The following is a 21,123-nucleotide window of genomic DNA, read 5'->3' as shown; positions in this document are numbered from 1 at the left end:
AAAAAAAAAAAGGCCGCCCGCGCATGCGCCAAGATGGCGGCGGAGCTGCGTGGGGGAGGGGCAGCGGGGCGCGGGCGCTGAGGGCGGCAGCGCGCGGACACCCGGCGCCGCCGGCAGTGGGAGGGGGGAGGGGCTGCACCGGGAAGGGGGAGCGGAGCGGACCGGCGCGCGCAGCGGCGGCGAGGCGGGAGGGGGAGGGCGGGAGAGGGTTCCCGAGCATGCCCGAGGGGGCGGCGCTTCCGCCGTTCGACGCATGCGCGGCGTGAGGCGGGTGGGAGGCGCAGGGCCGCGGTGGCGGCGCTCGGCGAGGGTAACAATGGCAGCGGCGGTGGCGGCGGCCGGCGGCGGGACGGGGCCCGGAGCCGCGGCGGCCGTGGCGGTGAGCGGCGGTCCCGGGTTGGCGGCGCTGTCGGTGGCGCGGCGGAAGGACGGCGGCCCTACGGGGAAGTTCTGGGAGAGCCCGGAGACGGTGTCCCAGCTCGACTCGGTCCGCGTCTGGCTGGGGAAGCACTACAAGAAGGTGCGGCCCGGCGGGGGGCGCGGGGACCGGGCGGGCGATGGCGGGGGGGGGAGGAAGGGAGAGCGGCCCGAACAAAGGCCCCGCGGCGGCCGAGGGGGCGGGGGTTTAACGGTCCCTTCCCGCGGGGGCGGGGGAGTTCCCCGGCGGCACCCCGAGGGGGAGGCGGCGGGGCGGGGGGGGGGGTTAGGCCCGGTACTGCCGCCGGCCTTTGTCAGCCGCGGCCTCGCCGCCGCGCCCAGGCCTCCCGCTGCGGCCCGGCCCCATGGGGCGGTGGGGGAGCCCCAGGCGGTGCCGGGGGGAGCCGGTGGTGGGGCCCCGCTCTCTCTCCCTCGGCTCGGCCGCTGCCCCGCGTCCATGTTTACACCGAGGCGAGCCCCGGCGGTGACTTTCTTGTGCGGGCAAGTCCCGGCTCGGCTTGCCAGGATTTAATACGGGTTTTACTTAAACCGCACCCCTGAAGTGTCGGTGTGTTTAAAAAAGGAAGGGGGGGGGGAAGCGCCACTCGTGCTGTTCAGAACGGCGTGTCACCAAACCTGGCGCGTGTTAAAAGCTCTGTGCGTGCCACAAGTTCACTCTTTGGTAGTGTCATTGCTCACTCTGTGTTGTCCTTGTCGCCCTCTTCCTCTTTCCTAGAGTTCGCTGTGTTCTCTGTTTCTTTCCTTTCTTCTCAAGTGTTTTCCTTTCAATATCTACGCCTCGAAAAATTACCTGACGTGACCTTTCCAGAAGACAAATATATCTGTCTAGACAGCTTTGTAGCAATCCTGGGAAGAGCATTAGCTGGGGCAGAGCGATGTCAAGGAGAGATGGTGGACAACCTCAAGCTGCCTTAGTCTCTGTATTTACCCGAGATTTGCAGTCCGTCCCTGTGTTCTTCAGTAGCTCTGGTGTCCATAACCCACGGACGAGTTTGCCCGTTGCTCTGCGGGTGCCGTCGATTGGATTAGTTACGTGGCAGTGCTGTGAAAGGGGTATCTGAACTGAGCTGGGTTAAAAACCAGAACAAGTTGAGGTGTGTTTTACCGGTCCTTCCGCATAGCTGCTTCCAGCGCGGCCACGTACAGTCGAATTGGCGCGTTGGGGGGGAGGTGGTAGTTTGAGGGAGCAGCTCAAGCTATTTATGTTGAAGTTGTAACACAAAAGCAGATTTTTAGTTTGGATTGTGCTTCCTTGCTGTTTCTAGACTTCTGGGGAGGAGCGTTCTTTCATTTCATTTTCATAACGGAATACCCACAAGAATACAATAAACTTTTGAAATAACTTTGAACTGGCACCTGCCATTTTGCAGAAGAGCAAGTCGCTTAATTAAAAGCATTAACGGTTATTGTCCCTTGCTCTTGTGAATCACAACTATCTAGATGAGCTGGTTCTCACCTTACTGGCCTGGCAGTGCTTCTTATCTGTAGGTCAGGACTGGGAGCTTTCATTTTGTATGCCAGAGAAAAACTCCTTTATTATAATTGGTTTACATGGTATTGCTGGTTGTAAAGATTAGATGGTTCTATCTGTTTCATAAAATCTGGAAGGTAATTGGGCTAAGAGGAAATCTTTACTGGGTGAGTGAATTTCAAAATTCACTGTGTAAAATCTGTTAGAAAAATGGAAAATTATTTTTAGTTTGGGAAACAAGGAAACTGATACTACTAGCATTGAAAGCTAAACTGATACACTAAAGCGTTTAAAGATGTATCCTTAATACTGTACATGGAAGTGGCTAATTCCTTTTTGATGTGTGATAAATGGACTCTAGTTCATCTTGTGTCTATTTTCATCTTGCTGTAGGTGCACGACTTCTTTCAGAAAAGTACACAGTGATTATAGCTGACTTTTGTCCAGTTTATACTCTTAAAAATGGATACGTGCACGTCTTGGCAGCGGTGAAGCCATCAGCTGTAGTAGGTGGTGTGTTCGGCTCTGGGAGCTCCGGGGACGTTGGGGACTAGTTGGAGAGAATCCCAAGAGCAGCTGTGAGCTTGGTCAAGGATCCACGAGTCACGATGGGCATGGAGAGAGTCAGAGAATTGCAATTATATATCTTCTCATTCTTGTCTCTAGATTAGACAAGTCTTCAAACATCTGAGAGTTCATGTCTCTACAGTATAATGAAAAAAGTGAGAGGATTAAATAGTAGTATGGAAGACTTGTACTGGATGTTGGAAAACTCGTTAACGGGGAGGGAGCGGGCTGCCCAGGCGGTGTGCTCAGTTTGGGTCAGATCTGTTCAGGATAAAATCTGTTGGGCAGTGATGTGGGTTTTGAACCCTGGCATTGCTGTGAAAGGACGTACTGTTTTCCTGACGCAAACCTTCCGGGCCCGTTTCTTCTTGGGTAGAGTATTGGCCCTTCCCTGGACGTGCAGGAGGACGGCGTGCATCGGGAGCTTGTGCTCGGGAGGCTGGGGTGGTTGGGTAAGGGGTGCCTGTAAAGGTAGAACGAACGCTGGAGGGGCTGTTAGTGACAGCAAACATAACGACAGAAAACAAAATCGTTTATTCCAGACTTCCTCCCGCTCCCTATTTGTGTGTGTGTGATGTATGGAAGTCATTTTGCACTATTTCTCTGTGTTGAGAGGTGCAGAAGATACCCCACTTCTTCCCATCGGACTGCAGCACGGATGTTTGAGCCTTTCTGCCCTGTGAGTTGGAAAAGGGTTCGTGCTGTGGTTTTCAAAGCCTGGAGGAGCTGACAGGCTTTCATAGCATTTGGGTAGAGTAACTCTGGTGACATCAATATGTCCGCTATAAGTAGAAATTTGTAGTTCAAAAGTAAACTGGGCAATTCACTTTTTATTGTATTAATGCTCAGCAATCTCTATTATTATGCGTTGTTTAGGTAGTTCCTTTGATGTTAAGCAACAAATTGCTCGTACTAAAATGCCTTGTCATAAAGCAGAGTTATTTCTTGTATTTAAGGTAACTTCCTAAAATAGTTGAGGGATGTTTTTGTACACATATCATGAAGGATGCAGAAGCTAAGCTTAGCCTTACAGCTGTAGTCCCTAAGGACTGTTCCCAATGTGTTCATCGTGTCCAGTTCGGCGTATGGGCCTGCGGGAGGTTCGGTGGCTCTGAAAGCTGTGCCCTGCCCCTCTGAGACGGGACCTTGGAAACCTGGTTGTGTGGGGGGCAGGGAGGAGGGTGTTGTGGTTTGGCTTTTAAAGAAAAAGTGGAATGTTCTCTTAAAGGGTGAGTTAGAGGAGAAGACAGCATGTGCCGTCCGTATGGACACTAAACCGTGCAGAGTACAAGGAGGTACTTGGCTACTCCTGGAGTATCAAGGACCCGCTTGCATTTGTACCGAGTGTAGAATAAGAAATTTTCTTTCCTCATTAAGAGTGCGGTGCTGGTGCAGGGTGTTGGAGCGATACTGGTGGAGACGTCTATTTTGGAGCAGGACGGTAAGGACGGGCAGCAGCGTGGGATCCCTTTATGCCCTTCTATTAATAAGCCTCGGGCCGAGAGTGAGGAGGGACGAGCTGCTTCTTGGCAGCCGTTAGGAAATGGCAGTTGTTCGCCCGAAGATGTCTGTTTGGAGACCACCTGCTTGTTCACCGCCAGCCGGGAGCGGCATTTAGAGGATTTGTAGTTATCTTTCATCTGGCTCTGACTTCTCATCTCACTGCTAACCTTATCAAGTATTTTGTCAGGGACTGACTTCGATTTAATCTGAGGGAGGATTTTCTCTGTGTTTGCAGCTCTTTTGTGTTCTCGCCTTTAAAAAAGGAACAAGGATTATAACCTAAATCAAAATAATTTAATGTTGGTTTTCCTTTCCCTGTTATTTAGTGATCTGAGCTGAAATGTTCTTTGTTTTGGGGAAGGGAAAGGATTTTGTGCATTAGGGCTACAACGCAGAGCCATGATGTGGTTATTTGAGGTCAGTAACCACATCACAACCGGGTGTACGAATCTGTCCCTCACGTCTGTGACAAAGGCTTTCCGGGGCAGCTGCAATGGCAAATCTTGCTGGTGAAGGGACGTGATTTCCTCTGCTGGCGGTTACTCTCTTATTCTTTAATTATTTGAGTTATACTGAAAGGCTTCTGACCATACGTGCTTTGTGCGTAAGGAGATGTGGGTGGTTTTGTATTTCCAATTGACGTGGAAATTTTAGAACAATCTTTGCTGTCTCAATGGGGCGTCGATATTTCAACACTTGAACAAAATCCTCTTAGGCCAAAGCTGTGTATCTAGGAACAGAGCACCACTTCTGTCTTCTGGAATTCGCTCTTTAAAAACCTTTATTGGCTGCAGAACCATTTTCTGATTCTGTCTGCCGTGGAGACTACTGGAAAACTTGCAGATATGTTGTGACTCCAGCCCTCTGTGGTCCCCTCAAACCCACTGCGCATCGATCGGGAAATCATCTTACCAATTCTGTGGCTTTAACGATCGTTTGTATTGCTGTTTGGTGTGCATAAGTGATCGAGAGGAGCCTCTTGGCTTTCCTTTGGAAGGGGTTTTATTTTTCCTTTATTGTTTAGGGGAAACCTCAGGCAAAGGAATGAGTTTCCTGTAAAAAAAAAAAAAAAAGGCAAGGTAGTGGCAGTGCAAAATAGAATCAGGGGTTCCTAATGTTATCTTCCTTTCTGATAGCTTCCAGCTGTCAGTGCCTCCTGCAAGAGGTAAAAATGGGATCTGCAAGTAAAGAAAGAAGTGCCTGAAAAATTTCCCATCTCTAGGAATAGGCTTTCCCAGGCATATTCTTGTGTAAATGTTTGGGTTTCTTCTGAAGGAAAATGTTTAAAAAAAAAATACAGTGTTACTATTTCACTATTAGTAGGAGCCTCAATGCTTGCTGCCTTGTTGCATTTTATGGTGCTTTATTAATTTAAAATATTGTGTTAAACTTGATGCAGAAAGCTTTAAGACTTTTAACCTCTACAAAAAAAACCCAAACCACCAAATGTAGCACTACAGAGTTTTTTTTTTCCCATTAAATGAGTTAGAACGGTTACGAGGGTTTTTCTCTATTCAGTGTTGCTGGAATGATGAAGGCTGTGTAGCTTCAGAGAAGACATGCAAAAGCTACTTTTGCGGGTTTTTTTATGTTCCTGGAGTATGCCTTCCTTGTAAACTAAAGATGTGCTTCTACGATGTACTCTGTTTTACTGGGAAAAATTTGATATCTGTTGATCTAGATATATATTTAGAGAAAGTGCTACAGCCAGGTGGGCAGGCTTAAATAGGCAGGCTTAAGTTGGAACCAGGGGCTTTGCTTTTTGAGCACGTTTAACATGTATGGCATGGGAATGTGTTAGACCAAAGCTGTCTTGGTAATCGAAGTAGGATTATTTAATATGAAGCCTGGCACTTGATCTGCTGTGCTTTTGTTTTCACATTTGTGCAGATCCTAAATCAGTAGTTTAGCAGATACCCATTTTGCCTGTGCCTTTTAATTTACATTTGGTTGATTGTGTGGTAATTGGCGTAGCTGAACCAAAAGCTCGGAGTTTTATTTGGATTTGAATAAGGTGGTGGTGCAAAAGTTGAACGTGCAAAATGATGGGAGCTTTAGGGCTGTCAGCTGTGATACACTATGTCTGTGCACATCCTGGGTGTGATAGTCACTTATTTTAAAACTGTACAAAAAATAATACAAGATAAATCTTTTATTAACAGCTATAAAAATACACTGCACTGTATGCATTTTGGTAATCATCCTTCTTGGATTAGCAGCCCTTAGGACACTGCTAAAAAGAGTTCTGGCAGATCCGACGATAGGGATTTAAATATTAAGTATGGACTCAGCAACGTGCGCTGGCAGCCCAGAAAGCCACCCGTGTCCTGGGCTGCGTGTCCAGCAGCGTGAGCAGCAGGTCGAGGGAGGGGATTCTGCCCCTCTGCTCCGCTCTGGGGAGACCCCCCTGCAGTGCTGCGTCCAGCTCGGGGGTCCCCAGCACAAGAAGGACACGGAGCTGTTGGGGCGAGTCCAGAGGAGGCCACGGAGATGCTGCGAGGGCTGGAGCACCTCTGCTCTGGAGACCTCAGGCTGAGAGAGTTGGGCTGGTTCAGCCTGGAGAAGAGAAGGCTGCGCGGAGACCTTAGAGCCCCTTCCAGTCCCTGCAGGGGCTCCAGGAAAGCTGGAGAGGGGCTGGTGCCAAGGGCAGGGAGTGCCAGGCCAAGGGGAATGGCCTGAAGCTGCAGGAGGGGAGATGGAGATGGGATGGGAGGCAGAAATCCTTCCCTGTGAGGGTGCTGAGGCCCTGGCCCAGGGTGCCCAGAGAAGCTGTGGCTGCCCCTGGCTCCCTGGCAGTGTTCAAGGCCAGGTTGGATGGGGCTTTGGGCAAGCTGGGCTAGTGGAGGGTGTCCCTGCCCATGGCAGGGGTGGCACTGGGTGGGCTGCGAGGTCCCTGCCCACCCAAACTGTTCCAGGATGATTTCGTGCCTCCCACTGGAGAATTTTACCTCTTGTAACAAAGGCAAGAGACTGGCACCCTTCCCGCTGAGCTGCAGCACCTGGCAAGCCAACGCAGAGGCTGGGGTGGGTTTTTCAGTAAAGATATTGGATTAACTGGGGCATCTGAGTGAGTCATATGCTCTGTTTTGCCTTCCTGTCTAAGATAATAATTCCAACAAAAGATTTCTTAAACTGCTCTGGTGAATTCAGCTGCAGCACACAGAGCTTGTAGTCCAACAATCATAAAGAAAATAGTTGCTAGCAGAGAGGAGCACGAAGGTCTAGAGGTTTTTTTAAAACGCCTAAGAGCAAAAGTCTTTATCTTCAGACTGACTGTTACTGCTGCTTCGTATCTTTGTGGTAGCTGCTGAGAATTGATAAGAGTTATTAATTGGATAAAATAGTCACAATTGCCTGCCTTTCCAGGGGGAGGGAAGAGGGCTTAGAAAAATGCAGCGTTGGAAATGTGGCCTTCTGTTCTTTATAGTCTCATATTTCTAGATTAGGTTTTATACACAGGGCAGGACACCTGGGGAGTCGTACAGGTATTTGTGTTCTTCGAGTTGCTAAGGTTTAGTTCTCAGATCTGTCTGCCTCTTCACAAATGGTGGAGGAACTTGCATCTTGAGGTAGTCAGGTACTGTAAAATACTTATAGAAAAGTCATATCTTTGTGGTGTCTTGCTATGTAGGTGGTGCTTTAGAAAGCTTAGTTAGATTTGGCTGATACTTAACACCACTCCTTTAAACTTTTGAGGGTTCTGGCTCTCAAAATTTTTTTAAAGGGCTTTAGAATAATCTGATTTTAGGGAAGAGTAAAGACCTTTTGTGTTATCTTAAGTGTTACCCTGGTAAATGACCCGAGGGTGGCTAATGTTACTCCATATTCTACATGAACAAGTAATGTTTGTTCTACTCTTGGAAGTCTTCTGGCATGGTGAGGAGATTACATCCAGTAAGTGAATATTGTAATATTAGGAGTAATGAAAACTCGGCAGCTGTGGGAGTTTTCTTACATTCCATGCTGTGATTTCCCCTTTTACGTATATGTATTTTTTTAGAAGTGTAACCCTGGGAATTGCTTATGTTGTTGCAAAGCATTGCAAATGTAGTTGTCCAGATCAGTTTTTCCATTTGTACGTGATGTGCTAAATAGTACAAAACGGATGCTTTTAGGATTAATGTGTAGTAGTTGATTACAGAAGGAGCGTGTAAAGTTGCTGTAGAAAGCTTTGTGTATGTGTGGGCCAGAATTAGCCTCTTCCTTTATTAGGAACTACAAATCAGATTGAAGTAGTTAATACCTATCTGTAAAACACCAGCAGCCGTGATGAACTGGCAATGATCCACAGGTTTGTGCTGTATTTTAAGACTAAAGCTGGAAAAATGTTTGTGCTTGGTGCTCCTCCTGTGCACGCACCCCCCCTTCCCAGCCACACAGTGATTTTAGATCTTAAACTGTGCTCTACAACTGATAAAGTGGTCTGGGGAATTAGTAAACCAGTCTTTGTGTGTTATTCTCCTCTATCCCAAGTAAGTGTGTGGGTTTTTTTGTCTTTCAGTATGTTCAAGCAGATGCTCCTACCAATAAAACACTGGCTGGGCTGGTGGTGCAGCTGCTGCAATTCCAGGAAGATGCCTTTGGAAAACACGTCACCAATCCTGCCTTCACAAAGCTTCCTGTGAGTATTGGGGTTAGCCCACCGCTATTGCAACAGCGGATTTTGTTCTTCCTCCGGTGTCTGTGCTGCCGGTGTGCTTTCAGGTGATTGGGAGACCTGTGCTTAGTCTGAAGCCTCTGGAGAGGGTGAAATAGCACACTCCTCAACAGCGGATTTTCAATGTAATACATCTGTTTTCTATACATTTGGAAATGATTGCCTAAATACTGTGGAAGGGTTGTAATTTCTAGTAAAATTCTATCTAAACTTGTAAATTTTAAATGTTTGGACTAATGCATCCTAAACTGACTGACTAACATGCACTTTCTAAACCAAACAAGTTTCCATTGAGCATTTCTGTTGATTAAACTTCAAACTTGTAATGCTGTCAGTGCTGAAAAAGGGCTTTACCGTGTTCTTTAGTAGCGTGTAGTTACCTAATTAGCCTGGGATAGTTTTCCAGTCTCTCAGAATATTGGTATACAGAAACCTATATCAACATTTTAAGAGGTGCTTATTTAAAGTTCAAACTTGGCACGTCTTCAGCAGTAGTGTCCTAGTGATTGTGTTTGGAGATCAGCCCCGGTGTGCGTGGAACCCTGCCTACCACCAAGTGAGCGTGAACTCTGAGCAGCTGGTAGGGGGAAGAGGGACGCAGCAGATGGTAAGCCCAAAGTAACAAGGGGATCTCGGTTGTGGAGGGCAAGGGCTGCAGCGTGGTATCGAGCACCCAGTTGGCCGATTTAGGATGGGTTTTGTGGGCCAAGACAACTGTTGTAAACGTGTATGTAAGTGTTGTGGGCATCGGCAGGGAGGTCTCTGCTCACCTTTGCCACAGAGTGCTCACTGGGAACCTGAGGTCGTGCGATCTAGGGTTTTCAGATATACATACTGAGTTGGAAATACTTGATTACAGTGTCATAAACTGAAGTTGTTCTGAAAACTATTGAGTACTGCTATCTTCTTTGGTCCACTGCTTATGGAATAGAACCTTTTCTATTTTATGGTGATTTTTTTTTTCCCCAAGTGTTTTGCTTATGTAACCTCTTTTGTGAAGAGTGTAATTTCAGGCCTGTTTCCTTCAGAAGAGGGGGTTTCAAACTTACTTATGGGGTGAATCTCTTGGCACTTAGGAACGTACACAGAAGCACCATGAGACGGTGTTAAGATGTAGCTCACCGTCTCTTCTGTTCTGATACCTCAGTGGTAATGAAAAGCTTTAGGGGACAGAGGTGAACGTTGCGGTGCTTTACTTTGATATGGCAGTGTAGACCATAAAACTGTACCTATGTTCAACATGTTGATAAACTGTTTGAGTGCTCTCAAGTCTATAATCAATTTGTCTTATCTTAAAAATGGGTAATAAAGATTTCGGTGCCATTGTAAATATGTCATTCCTGTGTTTAACTATTCTTGCTGTTTCGAAGGTCTAATCTGATCAAATTTGCTCAGCTTGGGCTTACACCGGTTGGATCTCTCTGCTCTCGATTACTTCCAGCAGAAGACAACTCATGAGCGCATCTTCCTTTATGTTGTTTGTATGAGAAAATGCGATATGTACTCTTAAGAGGAGTCTAGCTTTCGCTTTTTCAGACATGTAATTCAAGATGTGGTTCAGGCTGCTAAGGAGGTTTCATTGTTCTACCGTAGCACTTTGAAGACAGGCAGAAGGCTTCAGTTCTACAGGACTGTGTGTGACTTGGAAAGAGAGGGGGGTCAAAGGGATGTCTCCAGTGACATTGCTAATCTCCAAAATGTATTGAAAAGCTATTGCAGACTTCCACTGAAAAGAAACTGAAGGCAGAAGAGGTTAAAAGTCTGTGGTTATCTTGGTGACTGTTCAGTATTACCGTGTTCCTGGCAAGGGAGGATCTGAAGAGATCGCGCTTGTGTGAAGGAAACAACCCCGAACCCTCAAATCTTTGAGTGCTAGGTACCTGCGATTTGTGACTCCTGCTCACAGGTACCATCACTAAAGGCTGCCACTAACAGCCCGTTCCTTGCCTGATGCCGTTCTCCATCAATACACGCTGCAGTGTTTCCTTTGTCAGTGCAGTTTATTGGCGATTAAGTGTTGGTCTTGAGAACTGCAGTTGTTGCAAAACACAGGGACGTGGCTCACCAGTCAAACCAAGGTTGTTCCAGTTCCCGTTAGAGCCTTTATATTTATTTTCCAAGTACTAACCAGTGTGCCTCACCCTGGTTCTCTGAAGCATCTGCTCCGTAATGCTGGAGCAGTCAGTGACAAAGGGAAGCTGGTCTCTTCCGTCAGTGTTGGAGGTAAACCTCTCTGATAGAGACTGCATCTAAAGCACTGCAGACTAGACTAGTAGTCTAGTATTTCAGCTTTCTGTTGAAATAAAGCTCAAACTTTTTACTTGGTGCTTTGAGTGGATGAAATAGACCTTGCATGTGAGAGAGGGGTGTTAATTCTGTGTTTAAGCTCCTGTTCTTGTCAAGGATGCTGTAGAGTACAGGGTTTGTGAATAGATCTAGAGTAAATGAAGGACTGTTACAGCTGGACTTATGTGTGTGTCTTCTCATTATTGCGTTTAAAGACATATTGTCTCACCTTACTGATGCTCAAAAAAGGAAAAGCTGATTAATTCTCTTAAAGGCAGTTTTGCATGTTTCAAATAAAGGGTGTATTAAGATATTAACACTTAAGACAGCAAATTGTAAGGCCACTTGATCTTCATTGGCCTTGTGATGGATTTGGGGTAAAAATGTTGGAGGGGATCTGATTTATTGACTGTTGCATCTCTTCTGCAGAACAGGTTTTGTCTAATTGTTAAAAGCAATTTCCTTTATGCTACTAGCAACAACCACAGTTTAATGAGAGGGTCTTGCTGAAGTGTGCTGACACTTTAAAAAAAGTGACTTAGATCTATGAAAGAGATTTGTATACTGTTTTTCATGGTTACGTATTGGCTGAACATCCTTTGTGTGGTAGTAAAATCCTAGCTTGCCAGAATTGCTGCGATTGCTTGTGCTGCCGGGGGCTCCTGGATCGCCGAGCCCTGTGCCAGAATTGTCCCAGTAATGCAGAACGATGTGACCTTGTCGTTGAACGATTTCATGGGGATGACTGGCAGGCAGCTTGATCGTAGAATCCTAGAATGGTTTGGGTAAGCAGGGACCTCGCAGCCCACCCAGTGCCACCCTTGCCATGGGCAGGGACACCCTCCACTAGCCCAGCTTGCCCAAAGCCCCATCCAACCTGGCCTTGAACACTCGATGAGGGGGGAGCTGCAGCAGCACCTCCTAACGTGAAGTAGGGGCCGTTGGGTACAACAGTGTGATCAGCAGCTTCCCAAAATGCCGCTGAGGCAGGCTTTGCTGCCGTGATTTCATTCAGTTGCACGATACGGCTGGCATGTCAGCAAAATGGGGATGGTTGATTCTGGATGACCGTATGTATGTAGGACAGCTGAAGATAAGTAGCAGCAACTTGCATACTAGCACTGCAAAAATATTCTTTACTATGGGTCTTACAGCTTCATGTTCAGATTTTTTTAGAGCAGCTAGCAATTGCATGCATGTTTGTAAACCAACACTTGTATTCTCGGAGCCAAGTCTTATGGCAATAAAATCATTCAGCGTGTTAAAACACTTTGGTTTAGTTCAAGCTTTTGATCAGAGACTGCTCCATCCATAGAGGACTTCTATTTGCTAAGGGTAGTACTGAAATGCATGCAAGTACCGTATGGCAGCCCTGAGCTCCCTTCATTACTTCTGTGCACGGTAGGGCTCTAAACAGATGGTAGACCAGGAGCAGTTCTGTTGTTGTTGAATGCTTATGAAGGATCTTTTTCATGTTGTTGTTGGACACTGGTGTATTTGATATCTCTCAGAACCGCTGTGCTTTCCATTAGCAGCTCTAGAGCCAAGGAAAGCAATGTTTCGTTTGGATCCCGTGCCACCACGATAGCTGCCTGGCTGCAGAATGAATTTTAAAGCGCTTGTCGGTAATGCTAAGACTGTAATTTGGTGTTCAGTCTGTCTTAGCAAATGCTCCTGAGGTGTAATACAATGGACTTTTAAAGACAATTACCTGTTGTGATCTAAAAAGCACAATAGAAGCTAAATCAGAAACATTCCTAACGTAGAAAAACCCGAAGGAAAGAAACATTCCTAACGAAGAAAAACCGCGGCGTCTCCGGCTCTGTGCTCTCTCTAGCTCCAGCGCAAGGCAGCTTGCAGAACACCGCTGGTGCCTGAAGTCCAGCCGTTAAGCAACTCTCCAAACCCTCTTTTGTGAATTGTGCAACTTCTTTATTTTTCCTGAGAAACACAAAATGGACCGATCTTGGCCTATATGTTTAGGATATGTATGGAAGGATAGGTTTTGATTCCTATTCCAGTAAATAATTGGGCATCTTGCAGTGAACGGAGCAACACCAGAAGGGGCCAACTCCGGAGTGTCCTTGGCCCGGCCGTGGGGCACTTGTCGGGCTGGGAGGTGTGCGGCTGCGTTTCCAACGAGGATCTGCCTCATTTTGTCATTTCAGGTTATCGTTAGATCAGCTTTCCGTACATGTATCTGAAGTTGTCTGGGAAATGGCCCTGTTTGCCCAAATGAGCTTTTTTTTTTAAAGTCCTGATCCTATATAAAAGTTGCTAAAAGCAGTTCAGTGCTGCGATTAATAGAAAGGTTTTCCAGGGTGCTCTTACTTCAGTGCATGTTTCTAAATTAATTTGTACATCTTACAAGAACTTAAACCCCCCCAAAATAATTAAAAAAACCCCAATACTTTTTTGTGGTTCAAATTGATTTATCAGTCATATTGGAAAGGAATCTGTCACTGTAAAGGCCTGCTGGACAGAAACAGCATTTTTTGTTCTGTTGTTTGTTCTGTTACATCACACGTTGCTTTCTTTATTGCTGGTTAGTTCATCAACGCCGTCGCATATTTTTCTTCTTCCCGTTCCAAATTCTGTATTGAGAACCTCGGATCCCCCGTGTGCCGACACGCTGCGAATCGTGCTTGGAATCGATTCTAGCGTTGCCTTCCTCAGCCCTGCCTTCAGCTGAGCTCTCCACTTGTCTTCCGTTTCTAAGGTGACTTTGACAGTAGCTTACTTTTTCCGAGCATGTTACAAATATCCTGACCAGAGATAGTAGTAAAAGAGCAAAGATAATTCCAAACTAAAATTTGTCAGAAAAACGTACCTTTTTGTGTGGGAAACAGTCCTGCTTTTTTTTTTTTATATAACCCTTTAGAGAATGGACTTGGTGGGACTCAGAGCTTTACAGTCTCCTCATGTTGCTGTTTGAATTTCGGTTCTTGAATTCGGAGTACCTCTTTACGAATACACGCCTCAGCTGTCCTCTACTGAAATTGATAGTGAAGAAATGAGTTGGATTTAGTGTTTTAGGGCAGATCTGCACAGTGACCTCTTCAGATCTTGACAAAGAACTTCTTGCTGTGATGGAGGAGGGACACGAATGGAGAGCTGTAGGAGCTGCAGTGAATGTGGAGCCCGGCTCTTCGATGTTCATTTCTAATGATTTACTTTAGTCTGCTTAACACAGATGAAGAGCTTCTTAACTGACAGCTGAGATTTTAGGTTCAATTTACTGTGAAATGGATGTTCAAAGAGCAGTTCTGATTCCTGTTTTACAGCTGCGCAAAGAACGTTTTGCAAGCTACTCACGTAAGGAAGGACTCGGAGCTTTCAGATATATCAGGTTCTGCTTGCAAACGCGAAGAATTCTACTTAAACCAAAATGATTTAGTCTTCCTGAAACATTCTTAAAGGAGAATGTGAAACTCCAAAAGTGATTCATCTGAAAATTAAACTATGTGTTTGATAAGTTAGATGTCTAAAACTCAGCTAACAAGCATGTATTCATTTAAAATAATTACATAAAGGTGAATGTCATTGTGTTTTCCCTTCTCTTCCTGGTTCTAGGCAAAGTGCTTCATGGATTTCAAAGCTGGAGGTACATTATGTCACATTCTTGGTGCTGCTTACAAATATAAGAATGAACAGGGCTGGTGAGTTTTTATTTTGATTTATACACCTTTTGCATGAAATTAAGCACATGAAATGCCTATGCAAACTACTTAAAGTTTAATACTTCTTGGAGAATCGGGTAGGCAAGGGAGTCAGAGATGGGAAGAGGAAATTTTTTCCTGTTTTGCTGATGGTAGCTTTAAGACACTCCCACACATTTCTAAATTTAAAGATAAGTTGTCCAAGTTTAAGGTCTTGAGCCTGCGGGTTGGGAGTTAATTACAAGCTTGAGCCTTTTCTTTGCCATGTATTTGCGGTATGACTGAGCAAATTAACCAGTATCTTAGAATTGCTGTCTCCCACCTATAAGATGTAAATCTTTGCTACTGTATTGAGTATAGGTTTTAGTTATAATTGGGAAAATGTGAAGTATTGCCTAGATACCAATAAATGCTACGTTTTCCATTGCTTCTCAACCTCCATAAACAGGGAGTGTAAGTAGTTAGAAACATTGCTCGTGTAGCTATTGACGCTAGTATTGAAACTATTTATGTGACATCCCAATAGTGCTGTGGCCTGTGTGTTTTTCTAAGTTAGAGTCCTCTTTCCAAGACAGCAGTAGCATGAGTTACTATATTTGAGAACAATGGAAAAAATCTGAGGATGAAAATCTCATAGGTAAAAGTAAGTGGAGATTGTTCTTGTAGGTGAATTTAAATAGTTTCTGATCTGATGGTGTGCGGACCTGTAACAGCGTTCCTGGAATTGACTGTGTTTGTTACCCACAGGAGCAAATTAAAAGGCAAAAATAAAGTTCTGGTATGGCTCGTTGGTTTTAGTTGTTTATACTCGTATCAGCTAAATGGATATGAGGTGGATATAGCAGAAAGATGCTATGAGTAAACGGCCGTCAGGTTTTTTCTACTCCAACATTGGGAACGCCCAAGGCATGATACATGTTTGTACTGTTCTGTGTGACACATCTTTCAGGAGTGTCTTGCTACCCCTCTGCCTTTATATTAAAAAGTTAAATGGCTTCTACTTCACGAATACTTAAACATTCCAATGTTTTTAAAAAAATTCCAATGTTTTTAAAAAAAAAAATTTAGTTTTCAGTCATTGAAATTTGTCAGCAAAACTCAGATGCGTGATTGCCTCCTCTCTTCTCACTCTCTTGCTGATTCCTCAAAACTAGTGTGGGTAGTGTCTTGTGTTTGTGCATGTGGGATGTAGAGGGAAGTAATACTGGAATTTAACTCTGAGGATCAGACTTAGAGCTTGGAATGTATCCTTCACTGACTCAACCAAATAATATGTGGTGTTTTGCCTGAAATATGATTTATTTTTTTAATGGTATGCATTGTCGCTCTTGCTTAACCTGTTTGTGAATGATCTGTCTTATAGGAGAAGTACCTTTCCTCGTCATAATAGGTATGTCAGAAAAATGCACTTACCCAGTGCAGCTGGACATACCTTGTCTATCACTGCAATTCGAGTAGTTGTTTGCTCAAGCCTGTCAGAGGGGATCAGTTAAACTCAGGACAGAAAGTAGTAGTACTGCTTGATCTTACCCAAACGGGCAACTAAAAAAAGTGCTATTTCTTAATATATTGACACGCTTCTCTTCCAAGTATGGGTTTCAAATGCAGGCAAAAATGTGGGGGCATGTAGAGCATTAAATGAATGTGTAATGCAGGTTTTAGGCAACCAAATGTAATAATTTTGGTCAAACCTGAATGCCTTAAGTATCTTTGCTTCATAGGTACTGAAGACTTTATTAGGTGTCTAGGAAAATAGGTTAGTTCGTGTGTGTTTGGCATTTATCTTCCTTCACTTCCTTGAAACTATCACGTTCGAGAAGCGTGTGTTCTGAATACAGACTATGAAGCTGCTGATGGCTGAATACCGGAGAAGTGGCTTGATCTCGGCTCTTAAATTCTATGTGTTATAGGTGTAAAATACTGTATTAAATAAATTGTGTTGTGCGGTGAGCTAACAAACTTATTAGTGTCTGGCCCTATTTCTAGAAGTCAGTGTAAACCTTTCAAATGCACAACGCTATTTAAAGAGGTTATGAATGTCTTTTAAAATTGAAAGACGGTTCCAATAAATATGCCACGAGTCCATAATAATGCTTTAGGACAGAAGCCATCATTCACTAATAGTGAATATTTGTAGTGCCGCCCAACACTATAGCGTATTTATGCAGTACCACCTGCGAGGGCATCTTCTTCCTGAAAATGCTGGAGAGCCTCAAGTGAAGAAAAGCATGGTGGTGTCAGCTGAAGTGTCTGTTTAATTTAGTAAATATTGATGTGATGCCATCCTTGTGTGGTAATGGGTTTTGTGACTAAAAGTCAGTCTTTGGTTTACCTTCATTGTCTATTTATAAACTTTAAAAATTGATTTCATGTGTTACCGGAAACAAGCATCTGTCATTAGATATGGGCACAGGAATAAATTCTTCTATTTCAAGTTGGGGTGTTAAGTTAAAGCGTATCAGTCCCTGCACGGTAATTACGTGCATGGCTTTTTCACGGTTAAGTGTACAGGGTACTCCTTATTTTATACGGTGAAATCCTTCCTGCCAGTATTGCCACTCCTGAACACCAACTGGGCACCCCAGTTAAGAGTGGTTCCAGACTCTAGCAACAGCTTTTTCCAAAACTTGGGAGGTACAGAAGTGCACCAGACAGTGTTTGACATCTAAGAGTCAACAACCTGATTATCTAAACATGTCGTCGTGCTTGGGGAAAGGCTGACCTGTTAGGGGTCGGGCCCAAATCTCTTTGAGGCCCCTACAGCACTGCTTCCCCGGGCTGGTGGTGATGAGCCAGTGCAGACACCGGCGTTGGTGCTGCTCTTGTCCCACCTCTGGGGTTCTGGGGGCTCGCCACTCAAATTCGCCATGTGAGTTGATTCACCCGTGACTTCTGAATATGTGTACGGTTCAGGTGGATATGGCAGAATGCCTTTGGGGGGCTCTCATGGTTCTTTCCAGTAGAAAGTCTCAGATTTTGTGGTGTCCAGCCCATTTCTGGTAGACACTTAAATCTGCATTGTTATTTCAAGAATTTTGATTCCTTTGTCCATGAGGTAGCAAACTTTAAAGTAGTGGAGTCCAATAGAGATGATCATAAAATGCTTACATGGATTATGAGCTACCTGTATGCTGGGGAGGGGGGTGGCTTGTTCTCAAATAGATAAGTAGTTTAGAAAATCTCAGGCAAACGAATTGCTGTGTTTTTCCTGGATTAGAATCTGGGACTGGTGGATGGTGCAACTAGAAGTAAGAGAAACGTGAGAGTTTGTTCATGAATTTTCTCATCTAGTTGTTGAAATCCATTGTGAGCATTTGATTCTGTTTCTGTTTATCCTTTGTGACCGTAGTGGAATGCACAACCCTGCTCCGGGGTTTTGTTGGACGATGTCAACCTTCATTTTTCCTAAACATTTCACAAATCAGTTGCATTTTGTTGATTTGGTTCATTGTGATTTTTCTTGCTTGTGAGGGCTGCCAAGTGAAGCAAAAATATTTGTGATTGTGCTTTAAGTGTTCTTATGTAGCTACCATGATATACTGTTTTTGATGTGGAACGTGAAAGATTCTTGACCGCTGAACGGACGAGACTTGAATTTAATATTTTTGAATGATTTTTCTTAACAGGCGGAGGTTTGACCTGCAGAATCCATCCCGAATGGATCGAAATGTGGAGATGTTCATGAACATTGAGAAAACACTAGTGCAGGCAAGAAGCTCATATACAAAAGCGTTTGTGTTCACGTGCTCAGGGGAAGGGGTTCACTAGCTTTTTGTGTACCTCAGTTGTGACCCACTGAAGTGTTTCATCCTGGATTTCTATTGGAATATTACATGCTTCCCTCTCTCCTCCACCCATTTTAGTCACAGTTCAGTGTTATCACTTGAAAACTTTGAAATGTTGTCATTGATACTCTGCGGTTATGCATAGGGTGAGAAAACCTTGTTTGTAAGGTAGGAGAAAGCATCCCGACTGTCTCTGTCTTCCTGTGAAAGTAGCACCTTTAGGACTGAGTGACTAGTTCTCTACGTATCCATTCAGTTGCTGACTTTCAGCCTGATAGAAGTTTGACTTTTTTCAGGGTTAGGGTACATTTTAGACTCTCTGGCTTGCTTTATCGAACAAGTTATTACCAGAAGAGAGCAGATAACAGCTGTATGGAATCTAATTTGAAGTTACATTTTTTAAAATGCTGTGTGTGGGTAATAGAATATTTTTTCCAAACTCTAAACCCAAGCTCAGCGTATCATATAGTCAAGATGTAACTTTCAGGTGCTTGTCAAAAATAGCAGGGACACCAAAAAGAAACAATACTCTTACTATAAAAGCTATTGCTGTTGTACGGTGATTTCAGTACATACTACATGTTAAAATCCGAAAGGAGATGAATGTATACGTGTCAACATTGTAGAAATGCATCAATCTGCATGCTAGTGCAACAGGACAGGTTCAGATTTGGAAGCTAACACACAGGGGACTTAAATTCTCTTTCAAGCAAAGTCTTCCAGAGCCTGTCAAAAATTCTTTACTGGAAACCATGTCTTTGAAATCAAAGCTGTTGTGAAAGTAGCAGCATGAGAATAGCTGTGTTGGGTCATGTTCCTTTATTCATGATAATGTCTCTGACGGAGCTAGCAGCAGATCTGCAGAGACCAGAAAGAAACCCAGGGCGAGACTTTGGCAAGGGAGCGTGTGAAGGAAATACTGCTGTCGTGGTGGTTTCTGGAGCTAGAGTCGCTGTGCCGTTTCACAAGCCGATACGTGCTCCTTTGGAGCTTTTTCAAGCATTGGTGATCTTAATAGGAATTGTTTGATTTATGTCACAGGTAGCCTACTAATTTCTTATTTAACTTATTGTCTCACCAGAACAATTGTCTGAGCAGACCGACCATCTACCTCATTCCTGACATAGAATTGAAGCTGGCTAATAAATTGAAGGATATTGTCAAACGTCACCAGGTAACTGTTAAATAGCATATCTTAAAACAAATGCTTTGTCAGCTGTAAGATAAAACATATTTGCCCGACTTCAGCATATCAGTTACATCTGGATTGTGCCTGACGACACAAGTCACTTAAGACCAGATGTTCACCATTTGTAAAATGCTGTTAGGAGTTATCCCCACATGGAGATTAAGTCATCACTCTGGTCTAAAAGCAAATCTGAAATTGCTGTTGAAGTGAAAAGTAGTTACGGTGTCTGGGTGAGTTGGCTGCGGGCCCTGGCTGATTTAATGTTGAATACCTGCTTATATAAAGCAGAAGCTCACTGTTTGTCCAAATCTCAGACCAAAGAAGGTAGTGTGTAATACAGCTGTTCTAGTTATGTGGGGGCAAGCAGAAGGAAGTTTTAATCTTAAAATAATCACTACCTTTTTTTGCTTTATTTTACTTTTTTTTTCTTTGCTTGTGCTGAACGGAGCACAAAAAACCCCCCGATTCTCTTGCTTCTTAGGTAGTCGGCGTATTTCCAAGAGAGTCAGCATCTTGCCATTGTAATTTAATACACTAAATGATGAATTGAACAAGATGAATAGCTTCATCTTTTAAAAATGTAAACAATCCTTTCACTTGTCTTGAGAGGTGTCCTGGAATGTGAACTCTAGATGGTCTGGTGGCCTTTTGTGTTGCAGTAATTCACAGCTGTAGCCAAAGTAAACTGTTTATTTTCCAGGTTAAATATATTTCCTGTGTTGTGATTATGAACCATTGTCTCAACTTCAGTTGTGTAATTTTTCACAAGTTACTCTTATTTGGCTGGTTCAGGATGCTTGCTATTGCTTAAATTGGAGTTAATTATTCTGTTTTCCTCTCATAAAGGACTTCTGTAGGGAACTCAAAGCATGCTGTATCTGTGAATGATTTAAGGGACTTTAAAGCAGGCAGCTTTGTCTCTAAAGGATGTGAAGAACTGAAAACAGAAATTGCCCCTAATTCTGCTTTTTGGGCTTTCTTCCTTTCCCTACCTGAATTCTCATCTTGTATTTGTGTTGCTACCTGATCTTGCTTGCTATCTTGATTTTTTTTGTTGTTGGGTTTTTTTAACCTGTTGCTGTTGTCTTTCCTCTACCCCATCCCTAGTACCTGCAGCTCCCTCCTCTCTGATGTGCCCAAGTCCTTGCTGCTCTGACCGCAGCCTGTGTGGATGGGTCGTGTAGCTCTTGCCCCAGCACAGCGGCTGGTGTGATCTCTGGGCTTACAAAAAGAGGTGTCCATAAGGCGTTCTCTCTGCTGAGGAAGATGTTCTTTCCAGTAGTCAAACTTTTTCTGATTTTTTTTTCTTTATAAATGTTGAGGATTCTTCTGAGAAGAGCCAGAATAATAATTTAGGAACTTGAAAGCAGGTAATGAGTGAGATTTAGCATTTATAGCTATCTGCTTCAAGAAAAGAGAACTCGTCCACCTGGCTATGTCTTCAGCTTCCAGTCACATTCAGTTTAACAGAGACAGGGAATACACCTTACAATCTGTTTACATCTTCCAGAAGGCTGTTCTAGTGTAAAGTTATCCACCCCTTCGTTTTCAGTCAAGATAGCATCTAA

The 21,123-nt window shown here is 44.2% G+C and overlaps 1 protein-coding gene across 6 annotated transcripts in view; it reads left to right on the top strand.

The window, feature by feature from the left end:
- The first annotated feature begins 249 nt into the window (after positions 1 to 249).
- The window catches only part of SMARCC1 (SWI/SNF related, matrix associated, actin dependent regulator of chromatin subfamily c member 1), a 94,322-nt gene continuing 73,448 nt past the window's right edge, over positions 250 to 21,123 (top strand). For 4 of the 6 annotated variants that reach the window (XM_054818352.1, XM_054818351.1, XM_054818354.1 and 1 more), the window contains exons 1-6: positions 250 to 520; positions 8,481 to 8,600; positions 14,496 to 14,581; positions 15,945 to 15,971; positions 18,208 to 18,289; positions 19,448 to 19,540. In XM_054818352.1, the coding sequence (XP_054674327.1) occupies positions 254 to 520; positions 8,481 to 8,600; positions 14,496 to 14,581; positions 15,945 to 15,971; positions 18,208 to 18,289; positions 19,448 to 19,540 (675 nt within the window). In that variant the 5' untranslated portion in view covers positions 250 to 253. The remainder of the gene's footprint in view (positions 521 to 8,480; positions 8,601 to 14,495; positions 14,582 to 15,944; positions 15,972 to 18,207; positions 18,290 to 19,447; positions 19,541 to 21,123) is intronic. The other 2 variants (XM_054818355.1, XM_054818353.1) reach the window with 2 other exon arrangements.

This window comes from Grus americana, chromosome 2, assembly GCF_028858705.1.
Source record: "Grus americana isolate bGruAme1 chromosome 2, bGruAme1.mat, whole genome shotgun sequence".
In the NCBI taxonomy this organism is placed as follows: Eukaryota; Metazoa; Chordata; class Aves; order Gruiformes; family Gruidae; genus Grus; species Grus americana.
Note: the sequence above shows the minus strand (reverse complement) of the source record. Positions and strands in the feature narration are given on the sequence as shown.